The 21,545-nt window shown below is 45.3% G+C and overlaps 1 protein-coding gene across 3 annotated transcripts in view; it reads right to left on the bottom strand.

The window, feature by feature from the left end:
* LOC147114980 (ATP-binding cassette sub-family C member 9-like) overlaps positions 1-21,545 on the bottom strand; it is a 332,333-nt gene that overhangs the window by 80,630 nt on the left and 230,158 nt on the right. For all 3 annotated transcript variants that reach the window (XM_085993156.1, XM_085993155.1, XM_085993157.1), the window contains 2 exons: positions 19,192-19,455; positions 6,676-6,737 (listed from right to left, as the gene is read on the bottom strand). In XM_085993156.1, coding sequence (XP_085849282.1) covers positions 6,676-6,737; positions 19,192-19,455 — 326 coding nt within the window. The remainder of the gene's footprint in view (positions 1-6,675; positions 6,738-19,191; positions 19,456-21,545) is intronic.

Raw genomic sequence — 21,545 nt, 5'->3', positions numbered from 1 at the left:
GGGCCCACGTACCCCAGAGGCGCAGGTAGATCACAGCGTCCCTGGGATCACGTGGGCAATGGGGAGCCAATCAAAGAAGGGAATCTCCCTTCATACATTTGACAGGAAGACCTGTCAAATATATGAATGGAGATTGTTGGATCCGTGATTCTGAGGGTATGCTGTTTTTCAATAACCACTCGGATGCTGTAACTTAACAATTAAACAGGTATTTACTGGAGGAGGGTGGTCTCAAGACTGGGGGTACAGAGGCATGCGCAAAGCTTATATACAGGTGTGGTCACTGCCGGTACTACAGTATACAGGAGCTGTAAAAGTAGTTCTGTCTTAAAGGCACATACACTACAATTCCTCCCCTTTTAGATTAGTAGTACCCCTAATATTCAAATAACAATTAACACCTTAACATGTACATTAAACAACAATAGTCCATTTATAGATTCAGTCTTTGGGGCGGCTTCCTGACCATTTCGGGATAGCGCCTTTCCTGAGGTTCTTGTTCTTGCTGCAGAGGCGATTCTGACCCCTTTTCATCGGGAAGTTCATCGGGTTCCACTGCTACTGGTTCTGAGGTAGATGCTACCGGTATGTCAGGTTCATCCCCATGTACTCGAGACATGGGGTTGACGCGTTCCTGTGACGCTAAGATCTGATCGACGTGGCGTCTCACAATGTTCTCCCTGACATCCACTGTGTACATTAATGGCCTCTGCCTTGTGCATATCGTTCCGGGTTGCCATTTCTCTGTTCGATAGTCACGGGCCAAGACTGGTTGCCCTACATTGAAGCTCCTTCTCGGCTTCTCATTGATGTGCTGGAATTGTTTATCCTCAACATTTCTTCGCACATTTGGTCTGAGCAAGTCCAGACAAGATCTCAACCTTCTGTTAAAGAACATCATGGCCGGAGTCTGGTTGGTAACTGCATGTGTCACGTTTCGGTATGCTAATAAGAAATTGTCCATCTTATGCTGTAGTGGAATTTCATCGTCGCACATGGCCTTTATCGCCTTCTTAAATGTTTGTACGAACCTCTCAGCCAATCCATTTGTGGCTGGATGATACGGGGCGGATGTGTAATGCCTTACCCCATTCCTTCTCATAAATTTTTGAAACTCTTCGGACACAAACTGTGGTCCATTATCAGAGCAAATCTGCTCTGGCAAACCGTTTCTGGCAAATATGGTCCGTAGGACTGCAATCGTTTTCTCTGTCGTGGTTGAAGACATTTTTATCACCTCAGGCCACTTTGAATGAGCATCCACTGCTATTAAGAACATGGAGTCCATGAATGGACCAGCGAAATCAATATGCACCCGTTGCCATGGAGAGGAGGGCCACTCCCATGGGTGTAGAGGGGCATGTGGTGGTGCATTTTGGACCTTCTGGCATCCTGAGCAGCTTTTAGTTAGGTCTTCGATTTGTTGATCGATTCCCGGCCACCACACATAAGTCCTAGCAAGGCTTTTCATTTTCACTCCCCCCAGATGACCTTCATTTAGCTCATTTAGCACTCTCTCCCTTAACTTGGGTGGAATCACCACTCTGAATCCACACATCACTGTCCCCTGGCATACTGACAGCTGTTCTCTTCTGGATGAGAATGCTGGCAACAGTGAGTCGCCAGGTGTTGGCCATCCCCTCACCGTCAAATCATATACCCGAGACAGCATCGGATCATTGCGGGTCTCCTTCTCTATATCCGCGTTCGTTACTGGCAATCGTTCAATTAGTGACGAATAAAATATCTCGATAGGGTCCACCGCTGGTGCTTCCTCCACAGTAGGCAGTGGCAGGCGCGATAACCCATCAGCGTTCCCATGCTGTTTCGTGCCTTTATATTCTATTTCATATTGATTCGCCCCTAGAAACAGGGACCATCTTTGTAACCGTTGTGCAGTCATCACTGGAACGCCCTTCTTAGGATTAAAGATGGAGACAAGTGGTTGGTGGTCAGTCAGCAAGGTGAACTTCTGCCCATGCAGATAGTGGTTGAATTTTTTTACTCCCCATACTAGGCTGAGGGCCTCCCTGTCAATCTGGGTGTAGTTGCGCTCGGCTGAGGTTAGTGACCGAGACGCAAAGGCTACTGGCCTCTCCAACCCGTCTGGGAATTTGTGCATAGGGTGATGCATCACATGCCAAATGAATTGGTAGTGCTGGGTTGAAATGGGCCAACACCTCTTTTGATGTGATCAATTCTTTACACTTCTGGAAAGCTCGTCTACGTTCGTCATCCCACTTCCATGGTACCCCTGTTTGCAGTAGGGTGTTCAGTGGGTGTAATACCGTAGACAAATTTGGTAAGAACTTGTGGTAGTAGTTTACCAGCCCGAGGAACGACCTCAGTTGTGACACATTTTCCGGTGCTGGAGCCTTGACTACTGCCTCAATCTTTTCAGGGGACTTATGTAACCCCTCTTCATCGATGACGTGGCCACAATACGAGATCTGTTTCTGGAAGAACTCGCACTTGTGGCGATTAGCTCGTAGCCCATACTCCTTTAATCTGGTGAACACCTTCTCCAAGTTGGCAAGGTGATCACTGTCATTTTCGCCCGTGACCAAGATGTCGTCCAAATAACACTGGGTCCCTGGAATCCCTTGCAGGACCTGATCCATTGCCCTTTGCCAGATAGCCGGAGCCAAGGCTACTCCGAACACCAGCCGGTTGTATTGATAGAGACCTTTATGAGCGTTAATCGTAAGGTATTGTTTCGAAGCTTCTTCTACCTCCATTTGCAAGTACACCTGGGCTAGATCAATTTTGGTGAAGCGTTTACCTCCAGATAGCGAGGCGAAAATATCCTCAATTCGTGGAAGCGGATATTGTACCGTGTGAAGGACTGGGTTCACTGTCACCTTAAAATCCCCACAGATGCGGACCTTCTTTGGTTCCCCAGGCGTATTACTCAACGACCTCTTCATTACAGGAACGATGGGTGTAGCCCACTCGCTCCAGTCCACTTTGGACAGTACACCTGAACGTTCCAACCCTTCCAGCTCTGCTTCAACAGCCGGTCTGATCGCATAAGGCACTGGTCTGGCCTTCAGAAACTTTGGGCTTGCATTTCCCTCTATTTTAATCATTGCTGTTATGCCTTTTAGTGTTCCTAGTCCCTCCTGGAACACTTCTTTTGCATCAGTTAGCATTTTTGACAGTCGTCCAGGTGTGACGTGGTCATCCTTTTTGGCCTCAACCTTCAGTGCCTGTATGGAATGCCAATTTAATTGTATCTTCCGGATCCATTCACGTCCTAGCAGTGGTGGTCCTCCATCTGGCAATACATATATATCCATTTTAGGTATTTCCTGGCCTTTATATGTCACTTTCACCCTTATTTTTCCTTTGGGGTAGACTTTTTGCCCCGTATACGTCTTCAAGACAATCTCTGTAGCTTTCAAGGGTATATGTGAAAATAGCCGCTTGTAGTCCCTTTGGTTTGTGACTGTTGGGGCTGATCCTGTGTCCAATTCCATTTTCACTTGGACTCCGTCTATCTTGAGTGTAACCCAGATAGTCTGGTGATCCTCCATTTTGGTTACCTTATGTAGTTTCAGACAACCCAGCTCCTTGCTTCCGGAGTCTGTGTCACTTTTCTGTTCGTCTGAACCACTGTCCATCACCTGGTGTACCTTTTTGTACTTCTCCTGTGGAGATTTCTTACTGTTGGTTTTCTTCCCAGACCTGCAGACTCTTGCTATGTGTCCTGCTTTTCCACACTGTCTGCACACTTGGTCCTTGAACCAACAATTCTTCTGGTCATGTGTTGTTCTGCCGCAACACTTCCCTGTTCCATAGGACATTTCATTGGTGCCATATTCTTGCGGTCTCCGTTGTATCTCTGCAGCGCCCCTTGCGGCTGCTTCGTGTGATACTGCCATACTGAAAGCCTTGTCCAGCGTAAGATCCTTTTCTGACAGAAGCCGTTTCTGGGTTCCTTCACTTTGTAGCCCACACACAAACTTGTCCCTTAACGTATCTGCTAGTCCCACTCCAAACTGGCAGTGTTTCGATAGCTTGTGCAGTTCCGTTAAGTACTCAGCATTGCTTTCGTCTTTGTGTTGGTTCCTTTTATGGAACTTAAATCGTTCTGCTATCAGCAGCGGTGTGGGGTTTAAGTGGTCCTGTAGGATTTCGACTATGCTTTCGAAATTCTTGTTCACCGGCTTCTCTGGGGTTATTAGATTCCGCAGTAACCCATAAGTTTTTGCACCCACGGAATTTAACAAAACCAGTGCTTTACTAGCATCTGGCACTTCATTCGCCCTGCGGTACACCTCAATACGTTCCACATATGTCGCCCAATCTTCGACTTCATTGTCGAACGTAGAGATACTGCCACTCTTCGGCATCGCTGGGTGTGATTTAACTGTCAAAAATGGCGCCTCCCGTGCTTCCCCTGCTTCTCCGCTGGCACAAAATGGCGTCTCCCGCGCTTTCCTTCCTTCCCGCGCTCGCCGTTCTTCTCCGCTGCGGCTTCTACAAATGGCGTCTCCCGCGCTCTTCCTTCTTCTCCACGGACACTGTTCAGCCCGTGAGCCCTGGCTGTGCTCTGCGCGTTCTTCTTTTTATTAATTTTTTCTCGACGCCGCGCGGTCTTGAACCCGGCTGTTGCTTTACCCCCTCTCTCTCCGGTTTGTTTTATTTATTTATTTATTTTCTCTTGACGCCGCTCGGTTTTCAACCCCTGGCTGCGCCCTGTGCGCTTCACCCTCTGTCTTACCCCGTCGATGCTGCTCGGCTTTCTCTCTGCCGTCGGTCGGCTCCAGCCGCCGCTGCCTGGGAAGGGTCTGCGCTGGACCTGTCGTCAGTCTCTTGCTGATCGTCGTGGCTGGGGAACCAAGCCCGGCTCTCCACAGCCTCCCCTGCGATGTTCACTCTCTGCCTGACGACTGGGTGGTTGCTCGTGGTCTACGCCAGTGTTCCTGGCCTCGACTTACTTTTTCTTTGAGTTGCAGGTAGATTCAAATCGACACTCGTCGCCACTGTTGGATCCGTGATTCTTAGGGTATGCTGTTTTTCAATAACCACTCGGATGCTGTAACTTAACAATTAAACAGGTATTTACTGGAGGAGGGTAGTCTCAAGACTGGGGGTAGAGAGGCATGCGCAAAGCTTATATACAGGTGTGGTCACTGCCGGTACTACAGTATACAGGAGCTGTAAAAGTAGTTCTGTCTTAAAGGTACATACACTACAGAGATCACCCCCAACACAAAGTAAAACTTTAAATACATTTTTTTTTTTTAATGACTTGAAAGTACAATAAATTAACTATTTTAAACAACAATTATTTTTTTGAAAAATTTAAAGTTGAGTTTTTTTAAATGGGGCTAAAAATAAACTTATCTTTTTTAAAAGTATTTTTAAATGATAAATCAGTGGAAATTTAAAAAAATAACTTTTTTCAACTCTTATCCTGGTAAAAGCAGGCTTTTACCAGGCGCAAGAATTGTAAGGGTTTTCTGCAGGCAGAGGGTCTCCAAAAAACGGAACTCTCCACCCGCAGAGGCCCTTCTCCAGGGCAGCCGGAGGATCTGTCAAGAGCTTTCTTGACAGATCGGAAATGCCGGTTTCCAGCGCATGCGCAGTGCATGCCTGAAACTGGCATTTCCAATGTCCCTACGGGTGGGTACACAGCGCGTACCCACCTGTAGGGATCGGAATATCTGGTCCATTAACTAATCATGGCAATCAATCTTTATGAATTTGTCTACAACAGAACCGAATGTGAGGCGAGGAAACCCCCAATTGTAGAAAAATTTGGGAATCCAATTCAGAAGTCACCAATTCCTCCCAAGCATGCTACACTTACCATATGTCATCACAAATCATACATATACTGTATCGCAAAGTATTATTTTCTGAAAGAAATGATCTAATTTGCACTTGAATGAATCAACACTTTCTACTTCTACCATCTCTCGAAGCAGCTTGTTCCACAGATTTACCAAAGTCAAAACAAATTATGCACAAAACAATTTCTTCATTTTCACAAGCAGCCCCCTTATGAAAATTAAGAAAAAAAACAATTTTCTAATACATTTGGAATTTTATATTATATTTAGAGGATAACCAGCAAGCTTTAGGAATATGCTGTTTTAGTCATTTTCTGAAAATTTCTCGAACATAAAAATGCTTATAAAAATCTTTTAAAAATAAATGCGGTTTCTGCTGCCCATTACATCAATACCGATGGGTCACATGGTGAGTGGCAGAGAGAAAAAAAAGTTTGAGTAATTTACTCCAATTCAACATCTCAAAATAAATAGCTTTCATCGGTAGAATATTCAACAGCTACTAACTTTCAAGATGTACTGTTAGAAATATTTTTCATAATAATCATAGAAGGACAGGACTTTTTAGACAACTTGCACTGGTGCAGTAATATATATCCTTATTAGAATTTGATTAGATTATAGAACGGATTCCCTAATCAAGAGCGACATTCATAGGGAGCACTGGTCCAGAAATCGCAGGTCCACCGTCCCTAATTTTCTGTCTATTTAAATGAGTGGATGGAAAATCAGGCACTGTGGGCCGACTACTTCCAAACAGGTGCTGCTCCTCACTGGAAGTGCACAACTGGGAAATCATCCCTTATATCAAATATCAGCTAAGTCTGTTAGTTAATTCCATCACAATTAAGAAACTGCAAAAATGTATCCATACCTTGAGTAGAGTGCCCGTGCGACACTAACACGTTGTTTCTGGCCACCACTTAAATTAATACCCTGGAAAAAAAATCAAAATTAATGCTTTTAATATTAGAACACAGGGCAGACTGAAACACCTGGGGCCAGATTTTGCTAAAAATATAATTATGTCTGAATGACACACACCATTATTAATGTGCAAATCGGCCAGCAACTTGTAGAGGGGAAGAGATACCCTATGAATTGCAAATCGCCACAAGTTGCTGGCTGATTTGAGCTGCCCTGCCATTAGCTTCAAAGCACAGGGAACCAGGTCACCTTCTAATCACCACAGAAAATAAATATTGTGTAGTGTGGGTGAAGGAATAAATGTTAAATCTAATAGGGAATGCGCTAATTGCTCAGAAAATTTATTCAGTGAATAGTTTAGCTATATAGCTCAGGTTGGACCCAAGTTTGATCTCCAGTCTGTTGAACTAGCTGATCTCACTAGGATAGCAGTTAGGGGGTGCTACAATTTGCCTCAATGCCTCCAAGTTAGAGTGGGGGAAATTGGTTAGCATTTCTGCTCCTGACTGCTATCTAGCAAACCCTTTTGGAAGTGTGTGTAAGGAATTTAGGTGAGGAAAAGATCTGGCTTGGCTGTAATTAGCTCTCTCTCTCTCCTCCCTTCCACACAGTGGTCAAATAGCCTGCCTACACTCATTGTCTATGCTCACACATGAATAATAGCCATTTGGAACACTGGACTGGCAGATGACCAGTGACCAAAGAGCCAGTTATCAGTGGGAAGTCAGCATCTTGGAGACAGGATGGGGAAAGTGAAAATTAACAAATAAATAGGGAAATGTTTTTCTATCATCAATTTGATTTCTTCATCCTCTCAAAAGCTCATGTGAAATTTCAAATTAAAGTCCATATAATATGCAATTCCCCTTAATGTGAAGTGAAACAAAACCAAACATCACTGCAGTTAAAATTACATTATCAAATGTCAGTTTAAATCACATAATTTACTGCAAAAGCCTGGCCTGCGATCCCATATCACTCATTGCAGGGGAATTACACAATTATAAGGTAGTGACATAGAGAAGGTTGAGTTGCAATTGATAAACCACAAGAGCGAAGCTCTATTAGTTCAGTGGTTCTCAAACTTTTTTGGCTGAAGGATCCCGTTTCAAATCAATTAGTAATCACGGACCCCCCGCCATCTAAATTATAATACTATATAATACTCATAATATGAAAGTGCTGCATGTATCAATGCTTTTCAGAAAACAGGTATTTACTTACAGATATCAGTGAGATGGGTGTACCTGCTTCTCCTTGCAGAATCTGTCTATCCTTGGTGATGTTTGACAATGTATTTAAAGCTGCGCCTGCTGTTCACTTTCCTACTTGTTACATTAATTTTAAGTACCGTCCTAAATGTAAAGTCAATAATACATGGACTTCGGGAGAACAGTTTAACAGGTACTTTACTTGAACAGGAGGCAACGTCAGACTGAAATACAGAAGCCTGCTGGGCCTTTTATACAGGGGTGGTCACTGCCGGTACTGCAGTCTAAGACCAGTTATTCCCTTAAAGGTACATACACAACAATTCCTCCCCTTTTAGATAAACAGTACATAACATTCATTTAACAACTAAATAATAACTAATTACAATTACAATTTTCGCAGTACTATATACATCAACTGAAATATTCATTTATAAGTTCAGTCTTTGAGGAAGCTTCCTGATCCTGACTGGATAGCGCCTTTCTCGAGTATCCTGTTCTTGCGGTGGAGTCAATTCTGGCTCATTGTCATTGGTTGGTTCGTCAGCTTCCAATATCCCTGCTTCTGAGGTAGGCGCAATCTGTACTTCGGGCTCATTACCAGGTGCACCTGCTTGTGGTATAGATTTGGCTTGTTCTTGTGACTCTAGAATCTGGTCAGCATGGCGTCTCACGATGCTCTCTCCAACGTCCAATGTGTACATTAGTGGTCCCTGCTGTGTGCATATCGTTCCAGGCTGCCATTTTTCTGTTCGGTAGTCGCGGGCCAAGACTGGTTGCCCTATTTTGAAGCTCCTGGTTGGCTTCTCATTTATGTGCTGGAACTGCTTATCCTCAACATCTCGTCTTATGTTTGGTTTGAGCAAATCCAAGCGACATCTTAGTCTTCGGTTGAAAAACAGTACGGCTGGAGTTTGGTTGGTTACTGCATGTGTCGCATTCCGGTAAGCAAACAAGAAATTATCCACCTTGTGTTGTAGTGGTATGTCGTCATTATACATTGCCTTTATGGCCTTTTTAAAGGTCTGAACAAACCTCAGCCAATCCATTTGTGGCTGGATGATATGGGGCAGATGTGTAATGTTTCACCCCATTACACTGGTAGAATAGATGGGGGAGAGCCAGTAGATGTGGTGTACCTGGACTTCCAAAAGGCCTTCGATAAGGTCCCACATAAAAGATTAGCATGGAAAATTGAGGCTCATGGGATAAAGGGGAAAGTTTTGGCGTGGATAGGGAACTGGCTGTCAGATAGAAAACAGAGAGTTGGAATAAACGGCTCATTTTCTGAATGGCAGGCAGTAACAAGTGGGGTACCACAGGGATCTGTCCTGGGCCCCCAGCTGTTCACAATTTACATTAATGACCTGGATCAGGGAGTCGGATGCAGCATTTCCAAATTTGCAGACGACACTAAACTAGGAGGGGGGGTGGGCTCAGAGGAAGAGACCAGGAAGCTCCAGAGCGATTTGGACAGACTGGGCGATTGGGCGGATAAATGGCAGATGCACTATAATGTGGACAAGTGCGAAGTTATCCACCTTGGGTGCAGGAACGGGAGGGCAAATTATTATTTAAATGGCAATAGATTGGGAGAGGGGGAAGTACAGAGAGACCTGGGTGTTCTTGTACACCAGTCACTGAAGGCGAGCATGCAGGTGCAACAGGCGGTCAAGAAGGCAAACGGTATGCTGGCCTTCATAGCAAAAGGGTTAGAATACAGGAACAGGGATACCTTGCTGCAGCTGTACAGGGCACTGGTGAGACCACACCTCGAGTACTGTGTACAGTTTTGGTCGCCTCATCTGAGGAAGGATGTTCTTGCCATGGAGGGGGTGCAGCGGCGATTCACCAGGCTGATACCAGGAATGGCGGGAATGACCTATGAGGAGAGACTATGTAGTTTAGGGATGTACACACTGGAGTTTAGAAGATTGAGAGGGGACCTCATAGAAGTGTATAAAATTCTGACAGGTCTAGACAGACTGGATGCAGAAGGAATGTTTCCCTTGGCGGGTGAGAACAGAACTAGAGGACATAATTTAAGGATAAGGGCTAAACCATTTAGGACAGAGATGAGGGGGAATTTCTTCACTCAGAGAGTGGTGAACCTGTGGAACTCATTGCCACAGAGGGCAGTGTACGCCAGCTCATTAAATATATTTAAGAGGGAATTAGATATATTTCTACGGGCAAAAGGGGTTAAGGGTTACGGAGAGAAGGCGGGGACGGGATACTGAATTAAAGGATCAACCATGATCTCATCGAATGGCGGAGCAGGCACGAAGGGCCGAATGGCCTACTCCTGCTCCTATCTTCTATGTATCTATGTATCTATTATTCTTCAGGAACCTCTGGAAATCCTCAGACACAAACTGTGGCCCATTGTCGGAGCAAATCTGTTCTGGCAACCCATTCCTGGTGAAGATGATCCTTAGGGCTGCAATAGTTTTCTCCGTGGTGGTGGAGGACATTTTAATGACCTCTGGCCATTTCGAATGGGCGTCCACAGCGATTAGAAACATGGAGTCCCTAAATGGACCAGCAAAATCAATGTGTACCCGTTGCCATGGAGATGAGGGCCACTCCCATGGCTGTAGCGGGGCCTGTGGTGGAGCGTTTTGGACCTTCTGGCATCCGGTGCATCTCTTGGTCATATCCTCGATTTCTTTGTCGATTCCCAGCCACCACACAAACGCCCTGGCTAGGCTCTTCATTTTTACCCCTCCCAGATGACCCTTGTGAAGCTCATTGAGCAGTCTATCTCTCAACTTGGGTGGAATTACCACTCGGGATCCACACATCAAGGTTCCCCGGCACACTGACAGCTGTTCTCTCCTTGGCGAGAATGCTGGCAACAGTGAGTCGCCATATGCTGGCCATCCCTTCACCGTCAAATCATAGACCCGAGAGAGTGTCGGGTCATTTCGGGTTTCCTTCTCAATACTTGCGTTTGTAACAGGCAAACATGCGACTATGGTCGCATGGAATATCTCCACAGGGTCCATTGCAGGTGCTTCTTCCGCCGTAGGCAACGGTAGGCACGACAGCCCATCAGCGTTTCCATGCTGTTTCGTACCTTTGTACTCTATGTCGTACTGATGTGCCCCTAGAAAAAGTGACCATCTTTGCAGCCGTTGCGCCGTCATCACTGGAACGCCCTTCGTTGGGTTAAAAATTGAGACCAGGGGTTGATGATCAGTTAGTAGGGTGAATTTCTGCCTGTGCAAATAGTGATTGAACTTCTTCACCCCCCACCAGGCTGAGGGCCTCCCTGTCAATCTGGGCGTAGTTACGCTTGGCTGAGGTTAGCGAGCGCGATGCAAAGGCTAGTGGCCTCTCTGAACCGTCACGGAATTTGTGTGACAGTACCGCTCCAATGCCGTAAGGTGACGCATCACATGCCAACCGAATCGGTAGTGTTGGGTTGTAGTGGGCCAATACTTCTTTGAAGTGAAGTGATTTGGCATTTACATTCCTGAAAGGCACGCTTACACTCATCACTCCATTTCCATGTTACACCAGTTTGAAGCAGGGCATTCAGTGGGTGCAGAATTGTAGATAAATTCAGCAAGAACTTATGGTAATAGTTCACCAACCCGAGGAACGACCTCAGTTGTGACACATTTTCTGGTGCTGGGGCCTTGACTACAGCCTCAATCTTGTCCGGCGACTTATGTAACCCTTTCTCATCAATCATGTGGCCACAATACGAGATTTGTCTCCTGAAGAACTCGCATTTGGGGCGGTTGGCTCGTAGCCCATATCCCTGCAATCTCGTGAGCACCTGTTCCAGGTTGGCAAGGTGTTCATTGTCATTTTCACCCGTAACCAGGATGTCATCCAAATAACACTGGGTCCCCGGGATCCCTTGCAGGACTTGTTCCATTGCCCTCTGCCACATAGCCGGGGCCGATGCTACCCCAACTACCAGTCGATTGTACTGGTAAAAGCCTTTGTGAATGTTTATCGTGAGGTATTTCCTAGATGCTTCTTCCACCTCCATTTGTAGATACGCTTGAGCCAGGTCAATCTTTGTAAAACGTTTCCCTCCAGATAGTGAGGCGAAAATATCTTCTATCCGCGGAAGCGGATACTGTACTGTGTGCAGGACTGGGTTCAGTGTCACCTTGAAGTCCCCACAGATGCGAACCTTCCTTGGCTCCCCAGGCGTGCTGCTCAATGCTTTCTTCATTACAGGAGCGATGAGTGCGGCCCACTCGCTCCAGTCCAACTTAGACAGCACCCCCGAATGCTCCAGACTCTCCAGTTCAGCTTCAACGGCCGGGCGGATCGCGTATGGCACCGGTCTGGCCTTGAAAAATTTTGGGGTTGCGTTATCCTCAATCTTTATGGTTGCCTTTACTCCTTTTAGAGTCCCAAGTCTTTGTTGGAACACCTCTTCCGCGTCAGATAGAATTTGTGACAGACGTCCAGATGCGACGTCATCATCCTTTTTGTCAGTCACAGTTAGTGCCAGAATGGAATGCCACTCCAATTGTATTTTTCCGATCCATTCACGTCCCAATAATGGTGGTCCTCCATCTCGTAGTATATACATGTATAGTTTCTGTGTTTCCTTTCCATTATATTCAACTGGCACCCTTATTTTTCCTCTGGGGTAGACCTTTTGCCCCATGTATGTCTTCAATACAATGGACGTGTCCTTTAAGGGTATGTGTGAGAATAGCCGCTCATAGTCTCGTCGATTCATGACAGTTAGGGCTGATCCTGTGTCCAATTCCATCTTCACTGGGGGCCCTGCTATCATGAGGGTGACCCAAATGGTTCGGTGATCTTCCTTCGCGATCACGTTGTGTAACTTTAAACAACTTAGTCTCCTGCTCCCGGAGTCCTTATCACTCTCCTGATCTTCTGAACTACTATCTGTCAGTTTCTTTACTTTCCTGTACTGTTCCTTAGTATTTCTTGTCATGTCGGTTTTCTTTCCCGACCTGCAGACTCTTGCTATATGTCCCATTTTTCCGCATTGCCTGCATGTTTTGTCTTTAAACCAGCAGTCCTTCTGCTCATGGGTTGCTCTGCCGCAGCGATAGCACTTTTCGGCTCCATACACCATTTCGTTAGCGCTGTATTCTTGTGGTTTCTGTTGTATTTCCGCAGCTCCCCGTGCTGCTGCTTCGTAGGATACTGCCACGCTGAAAGCCTGTTCTAGCGTCAGGTCCTTTTTTGAAAGTAGTCGTTTCTGGGTTCCTTCACTCTGGAGCCCGCAGACAAACTTATCCCGTAAGGTGTCTGCCAGTCCTGCTCCGAACTGGCAGTGCTTCGATAACTTGCGTAGTTCCGTAAGATAGTCAGCATTGCTCTCATCTTTGTGCTGGTTTCTTTTATGGAACTTGAATCTTTCTGCTATCAGCAGTGGTGTAGGGCTTAGATGTTCCTGTAAGATATGAATAATCTCCTCAAAACTTTTCTCCATTGGTTTAGCTGGGGTAATTAAATTCCGCAAGAGGCCGTACGTACTCGCACCCATCAGATTTAATAATACCGACGCCCTCTTTCCATCGGCCACCTCATTTGCCTTGCAGTACACTTCAATTCTTTCCACATACGTGGTCCAGTCTTCTACCTCGTTGTCGAAAGCAGTGATACTGCCACTTTTCGGCATCTTGGGTGACTTAAAATGGCGCCTCCTGCGCTTTTGCTTCTTCCCCAATGGAATAAAATGGCGCCTCCCGCGCTTTTGCTTGTTCCCCTTGCTGCCACGCTGCTCCTAGCGTTCTACGGGGTAATGGCGGCGACCCGCAGCTTCGGCGCGTCTCGCTTTCCTTCCCCCCCGTTCAGTTTCTCTCCGCTGCCCTGTTCTTGAGCACCGACCGTGCCCTGTGCGCTCCACCTGCTCTCTCTCTTGTTTTCTTTTCCCGGCGACGCTGCGCAGCCTGTTTTGTAGAGCCACTCGATCGAGCTTGAGCCCGCCGCAGTCCGGAAGGGTCAGCGCACTACCTGCTACCAGCACGATTTGCTGGAACACCTTAACTGCACAGCTCTCCACAGTCTCTCCCGCAATTCCCCGAACACCGATGAATTCTTTGGGCGGTTGCCCTCGGTCGACGCCCGTTGCTCAGACTACGACCTTCCAGAACCCTCCTCTCAGGGCGAGATCCCCGTGAGATGCTGCCACACTGCCGGTGAGTTCGTACTTCCTCGTCGCCACTGTAAAGTCCGCGCCTCAATAATACACGGACTTCGGGAGAACAGTTTAACAGGTACTTTACTTGAACAGGAGGCAACGTCAGACTGAAATACAGAAGCCTGCTAGGGCCTTTTATAAAGGGGTGGTCACTGCCGGTACTGCAGTCTAAGACCAGTTATTCCCTTAAAGGTACATACACAACGCTAAAAACTAATGCTCATCTACAAATTTTTGTTATGAACCTCATTTAAAAAATATAAATTGAATTTAGCAAAAGCCTGAATTTTAATTCAATGCTAAAGAAGTGAAATTAAAAAGAATTCAAGACGAAAAAAAACTCCCAAAACATACAGCTACTTGAGCAATTGGGATCGTCTGCTTCACATCCGTCCGCTGACATCCACATCAAACAAACTTGTACTTTTCGTGGTCAGGGCGTTCCCAGTGTGTCAGGAACATGTCCTTGCATTTCCAGCTCTCAGCCAGTCCGCACTCTGCTGTTTCAAGCCAGTGACACACGAACCTGAATTCTCCTCTCCTCTCCCCCCCAAAAAACAACAGCCAGGCAACTTTACAGGCCCCGGCTCTCCAACAGTCCTGCTCCCTCCACTGCGCAACTTTTCCAGAACTTTCCAGCACATAGATCAGTGCTGCCGCGGTAATGGGATTTTGGATCGATTCGGCCCAGCAATGGTTTCAACTCGCTGACATTAAAGATCCAAGATTATTCTACGCATCTGGTTCAGGAAAACTTTGCGTAATGAATAAAAACCTTCCAGCAGATCACTCGAAGCCAGCAGGAGACTCGCAGTAAACTATGGCGACTCGCCCTTGGTTGAACTTTAAAACTTACCAACTAACGACGAAACGTTTCTATTTTTCAGTCGCCCTTTGCTGCATTACCAGCCAGCTAACCTCCGCTCTCCTCCCACAGATACCAATGAGGTCATTGGAAGGAACCCGAGCGTGACCACTCTGGTCCCACCTCCTCCCCGATCCCGACTGGTTCATTTTTAGTCTGCAATTTTTCAGAGATCTTCTCCAACGACTAATTCGTCAATGTTTCGCGGACCTGCTGGAAATTCTCCGCGGACCCCAGTTTGAGAACCACTGCAGCCAACTTCCTGGCACCATGGGTGGTCCTGCTGCTCAGGACGGGAGGAAAAAGAGCGGGAGAGCTATAGTGATAGGGGATTCTATTGCAAGGGGAATAGATAGGCGTTTCTGCGGCTGCAAACGAGACTCCAGGATGGTATGTTGCCTCCCTGGTGCAAAGGTCAAGGATGTCTCGGAGTGGCTGCAGGGCATTCTGGAGGGGGAGGGTGAACAGCCAGTTGTCGTGGTGCATATAGGTACCAACGATATAGCTAAAAAATGGGATGAGGTCCTAAAAGCTGAATATAGGGAGTTAGGAGGTAAATTTAAAAATAGGACCTCAAAAGGTAGTAATCTCAGGATTGCTACCAGTGCCACGTGCTAGTCAGAGTAGAAATAGAAGGATATTTCAGATGAATACGTGGCTAGAGGAATGGTGCAAGGGGGAGGGACTCAAATTCCTGGGACATTGGAACCGGTTCTGGGGGAGGTGGAACCAGTACAAACTGGACGGTTTGCACCTGGGCGGGACCGGAACCGATGTCCTAGGGGCAGTGTTTGCCAGTGCTGTTGGGGAGGGTTTAAACTAAAATGGCAGGGGGTTGGGAATCTGCATAGGGAGACAGAGGAAAGGGAAGCAAGGATAGAAACAAAAGATAGGAAGGAGAAAAGCAAAAGTGGAAGGCAGAGAAATCAAGGGTGTAAATCAAACAGGGCCACAGTACATCATAATTCTAAAAGGACTAAGAGTGTTAAAAAATCAAGCCAGAAGGCTTTGTGTCTTAATGCGAGGAGCATTCGTAATAAGGTGGATGAATTAGCTGCACAAATAGATGTAAACGGATATGATATAATTGGGATTACGGAGACATGGCGCCAGGGTGACCAAGACTAGGAATTCAACATCCAGGGGTATTCAATATTCAGGAAAAAAGGAAAAGGAAGTGGGGTAGCATTGCTGGTTAAAGAGGAGATTAACACAATAGTAAGGAAGGATATTAGCTCTGATGATGTGGAATCTATATGGGCACAGCTGAGAAATACCAAGGGGCAGAAAACGTTAGTGGGAGTTGTATACAGACCCCCAAACAGTAATGCTGAGGTTGGGGATGGCATTAAACGGAAAATTAGAGACGCGTGTAATAAGGGCACAGCCATTATCATGGGTGACTTTAATCTACATATAGATTGGGCTAACCAAATTAGCAATAATACTGTGGAGGAGGAATTCCTAGAGTGTATACGGGATGGTTTCCTGGACCAATATGTCGAGGAACCAACTAGAGATCAGGCCATCTTAGACTGTAATGAGAAAGGATTAATTAGCAATCTTGTTGTGCTAGGCCCCTTGGGGAGGAGCGATCATGACAGAATTCTTCATTAAGATGGAGAGTGAAGTAGTTGACTCAAAGGCTAAGGTCCTGAATTTAAATAAAGGAAACAACGATGGTATGAGGCATGAGTTGGCTAGGATGGATTGGGGAATGTTACTTAAAGGGTTGACGCTGGATAGGCAATGGCAAACATTTAAAGATCGCATGGATGAACTACAGAATTTGTTCATCCCTGTTTGGCATAAAAATAAAACAAAAAAGGTGACTCAACCGTGGCTAACAAGGGAAATTAGGGATAGCATAAGATGCAAGGAGAGGACATATAATTTGGCCAGAAAAAACAGCAAACCTGAGGATTGGGAGCAGTTTAGGATTCAGCAAAGGAGGACAAAGGGATTAATTAAGAGGGGGGAAATAGATTGTGAGAGTAAGCTTGCAGGGAACATAAAAACTGACTGTAAAAACTTCTATAGATATGTGAAGAGAAAAAGATTGGTGAAGTCAAGTGTAGGTCCCTTGCAGTCAGAATCAGGGGAATTTATAATGGGGAACAAAGAAATGGCAGATCAATTAAATACATACTTTGGTTCTGTCTTCACAAAGGAGGACACAAATAACCTCCCAGAAATGTCAGGGAACATAGGGTCTAATGAGAGGGTGGAATTGAATGAAATCAGTATTTGTAGGGAAATGGTGTTAGGGAAATTGATGGCATTGAAGGCCGATAAATCCCCAGAGCCTGATAAGTACCCTAGGGTGTAGATTAAGGAAGTGGCCCTAGAAATAGTAGATGCATTGCTGGTCATCTTCCAAAATTCTATAGACTCTTGAGTAGTTCCCATGGATTGGAGGATAGCTAATGTAACCCCACTATTTAAAAAGGATGGTAGAGAGAAAACGGGGAATTATAGACCGGTAAGCCTGACATCGGTAGTGGGGAAAGTGCTAGAGTCCATTATAAAAGATGTAATAGCAGAGCACTCGAAAAACAGTGACAGGATCGGACAAAGTCAACATGGATTTACAAAAGGTAAATCATGCTTGACTAATCTACTGGAATTTTTTGAGGATGTAACTGGTAGAATAGATAAGGGAGAACCAGCGGATGTGGTGTATTTGGACTTTCAGAAGGCTTTCGATAAGGTCCCGCATAAGAGATTAGCGTGCAAAGTTAAAGCACATGGGATTGGGGGTAAGGTACTGTCTTGGATAGAGAACTGGTTGGCAGACAGGAAGCAAAGAGTTGGAATAAATGGGTCTTTTTCCGAGTGGCAGGCAGTGACTAGTGGGGTATCGCAGGGATCGGTGCTAGGACCCCAGCTATTCACAATATATATATAAATGATCTAGACGAGGGAACTAGATGTAATGTCTCCAAGTTTGCAGGCGACACAATGTTGGGTGGGCGTGTGTGCTGTGAGGAGGATGCAGAGAAACTCCAGTATAATTTGGACAGGTTGAGTGATTATACTGCATTTGCCATGCATCTGCCCAATGTGGATAAATGTGAGGTTATCCACTTCGGTGGCAAAAACAGGAAGGCAGATTATTATCTGAACGGCAATAGATTGGGAAAAGGGGAAGCGCAACGAGACCTGGGGGTCCTTGTGCACCAGTCGCTGAAGGTAAGCATGCAGGTGCAGCAGGCGGTTAAGGCGGCAAACGGTATGTTGGCCTCCATAGCGAGAGCATTCGAGTACCGGAGCAAGGACGTCTTGCTGCAGTTGTACAGGGTCTTGGTGAGACTACACCTTGAGTATTGTGTGCAGTTTTGGTCGCCTTATCTGAGGAAGGATGTTCTTGCCATGGAGAGAGTATAGTGAAGATTCACCAGACTGATACCTGGGATGGTAGGAATGACATATGAGGAGAGATTGGGTCAATTAGGCTTATATTCACTAGAGTTTAGAAGAATGAGAGGGGATCTCATTGAAACTTATAAAATTCTAACAGGACTAGACAGACTAGATGCAGGAAGGATGTTCCCGATGGCGGGGGGAGTCCAGAACCAGGGGTCACAGTCTAAGGATAAGGGGTAAGCCATTTAGGACTGAGATGAGGAGGAATTTCTTCACCCAGAGAGTGGTGAACCTGTGGAATTCTCTGCCACACAGGGCAGTTGAGGCCAATTCATTAAATATATTCAAGAAGGAGTTGGATATATTTCTTGAGGCTAAAGGGATCAAGAGGTATGGGGAGAAAGCAGGGACAGGGTACTGAATTTGGATGATCAGCCATGATCTCATTAAATGGCGGAGCGGGCTCGAGGGCCGACTGGCCTACTCCTGCTCCTATCTTCTATGTTTCTATCTACTAGTTTACAATATCATCTTAACCCACTGAAGCATTATTGGCTTGTAGTACACACCAGGTTATACATTATCCTATTAATGCTTACAACTATTCATTCTGAAATTACAAAGCAAGACAAAACTTTAGCTGGTTTAAATGGCACTAAAAAATTTTTGCTCCACGGTCTTCAATTCATTTCAAAATGAAAAACTTTTGATATTTTTGAATTAAAATTAATTTTATATAAAAAGCCTATTATTGGACCACTTTTTAAGGTCACATGTAAAATTCTAACTCTACGCCAACAATAATTGATAGGAAGTTACTTATAAAATGCAACTGTTAAGTGCAGGTAATTATTGCTTCAGTGCACTTACTTTTTCACCAATTTCTGTGAGCCGCCCAGCTGGTAAAATGTTGATATCAGACTGAAGAGCACAGGCCTCGATCACAGTCTGAAAACGTTCTTCATCAAAGCTTTCTTCAAACACAATGTTATCCTGTAAAGAAGCATTTCTCAGCCATGCTGTCTGTGCAGAATATGCTAGTGGCTGGTTGGCTGATGCCCACACCACATGGCCAGAGACAGTTGTCATTTCTCCTAATATGGCAGACACTAGTGACGTTTTTCCACTCCCAACCTGAAATTAACAAAAATTGGATGGAAATTAGCCAACAAGTTTGTGTTTTCTTTTTCATTTTCTCTCCTGCCGATGCCAAGTCTTGCTGCGCTATTATTCCTTGGGTGCTGGCAGTCTCTGGTACCTCAGCCATATGGTAACTCATCAGGTTCTGCTGATTTTTGAATGTTTGGTGCAGCAGAGCAAACTCTGGCTAATTTCTCTCCTCTCGGGGGTGCAGAGGTGGGAGTTAGAATGCCAGTATTTATGGAGAAGGAGGGAAGAGTGCCAGCATTAAATGTGGGGGGGTGGGGCGTGGTAAAAGAGTTCCAGCTTGAACTGGTGGGGTAAGTATCAACATAAAATGGGTTACAGTGCAAGGGAGTGACAGGTCGAATTGGAGTAGGTGATAGGAGAGAAGTGGGTCAGTATAAACTGGGAGAGTTGGAGGAGAAACAGTGGCCTGGATTTTGCGGTCGCGGCGTAATTAAGGATTACGCTACCGGCATCCAAACGAAATGCACACTTACCTGATGGGGACCTTCCTTCAAGAACTTGCTGGCAGATGCTGTGTAGTAGAGAGCAGCGTAGTGACCCATGGATACCGGGGCGCACCGTGTGCAGAAGCGTATCTGGGATCAAGTGGTCTAGCGCACCAATCAGGAAAAGGTCTCTCATTCACCCCCAGTCTCTCACTCACGAGCCAACCGAATTTTTATCGTGGGAAATGACTTATATGTAAATGCTTGCAACATTCAAGTAAAATCCAGCAACTTTCTATTCACATCCAAAAATAAAAATCAAAGATATACACCAGGCTACAGTGGAATGTTATTTTGTACTCTGATGGAGGCTGACAGTAAGTTTGAAAGACTGGCTTGTAGTTTAAGCTTTTAAAATTAAATATATATTTGGATTTCCAAAAGGTTATCCCTTTATGCTGTGCAAACAGGCTGCTGCGCTTGTTTCACCAGCTGTAACATTCTCAGGTGTAATTGCTGGACAGTTGGTAGGCAATTAGCTCAACTCTGCACCAGCAATTAGGATTTCCATGTTGGTGTGGAACTTGACAGATCGCAAGTTTGGGATTTAGCACATGCACTTAGAGTACGCCATCATATCGACGCAAAATCTTGGCCAGTATCTCTGAAAAGGTGGGGAATTGGATGGAATACGATGTCTTTGTTAACTGGGTCCGGAGCAGGTAAAGTGCCTCTGTGAACTAGAGTGGGGGGGGGGGGGGGTGGAGAGGGGTTGGATGTGGAAGGGTAACCAATGAGGTAGCTTTTGGGGAAATTATTGATTATGTTGAAAATCCAAATGTCATTGTGTATTTCTTTTTTTTTAAATCGATAGTTAAGTACAGAAGTGCTTAAAAGTAACTAGAATGTATAATTTTCAATGTAAAACTGCAACATTTTCCAAGCAGCAAGCCTCTCTGACCCCCTAGAAAGGCACCACCAGTTTTGGGTTTTCAATATTTATATTTTTCCCAGTCAGGCTTTCATGTACTGATGCTTTTTCCCTCCTTATTACAAGTTTATGGCACGTGAAAACATGTAGTTATTTTGGAATTGCCAGGTTTTTTTTTAAAGGCATAAGTAACATGTGGTATATCAAGTGGAAAAATTCAAACTGATGCAACAGAGCTTCAGATGAGGTTTAGGGTGAGGTGCATTCTTGAGGCAGAGCTTTATTCTGTATCTGGCTGTTTGCACGTGGCCTGGGGTCCCTGATGCTGACACTGGGTGCTCTAAAATGCAAGTGCTCCATTCACAGCGCTGACATTTTTCACCTTAATCAACGCGATTATTTGTTAAAAATAAGAACCTGGATTACATATCTCTGTTGTAACATTGCTTGAAAAGCAAAGAAAAATATAAAAGGAAAATGCCCACATATATTAAAATGTTAACCAGGAGGAGCTATCCGTAATTTATATTAATCTGCAGAAAGCTTAGATAGTTGGTCAATCATTGTCAGGGTTTTTTTTTAAGTAATCTGTGCCTAAGTTGTAATCATTTCCAAGATGAAAGCACCTTTCAATTAAATTGGTCTTATTTTCTACTGTGTCTAACTTCCAATCGGACATGCATTCAAAAAATCAATCA

The sequence above is a fragment of the Somniosus microcephalus genome, chromosome 7 (genome assembly GCF_052327205.1).
Source record: "Somniosus microcephalus isolate GS21.2 chromosome 7, FLI_Smic_1.0, whole genome shotgun sequence".
Classification (NCBI taxonomy): Eukaryota; Metazoa; Chordata; class Chondrichthyes; order Squaliformes; family Somniosidae; genus Somniosus; species Somniosus microcephalus.
Note: the sequence above shows the minus strand (reverse complement) of the source record. Positions and strands in the feature narration are given on the sequence as shown.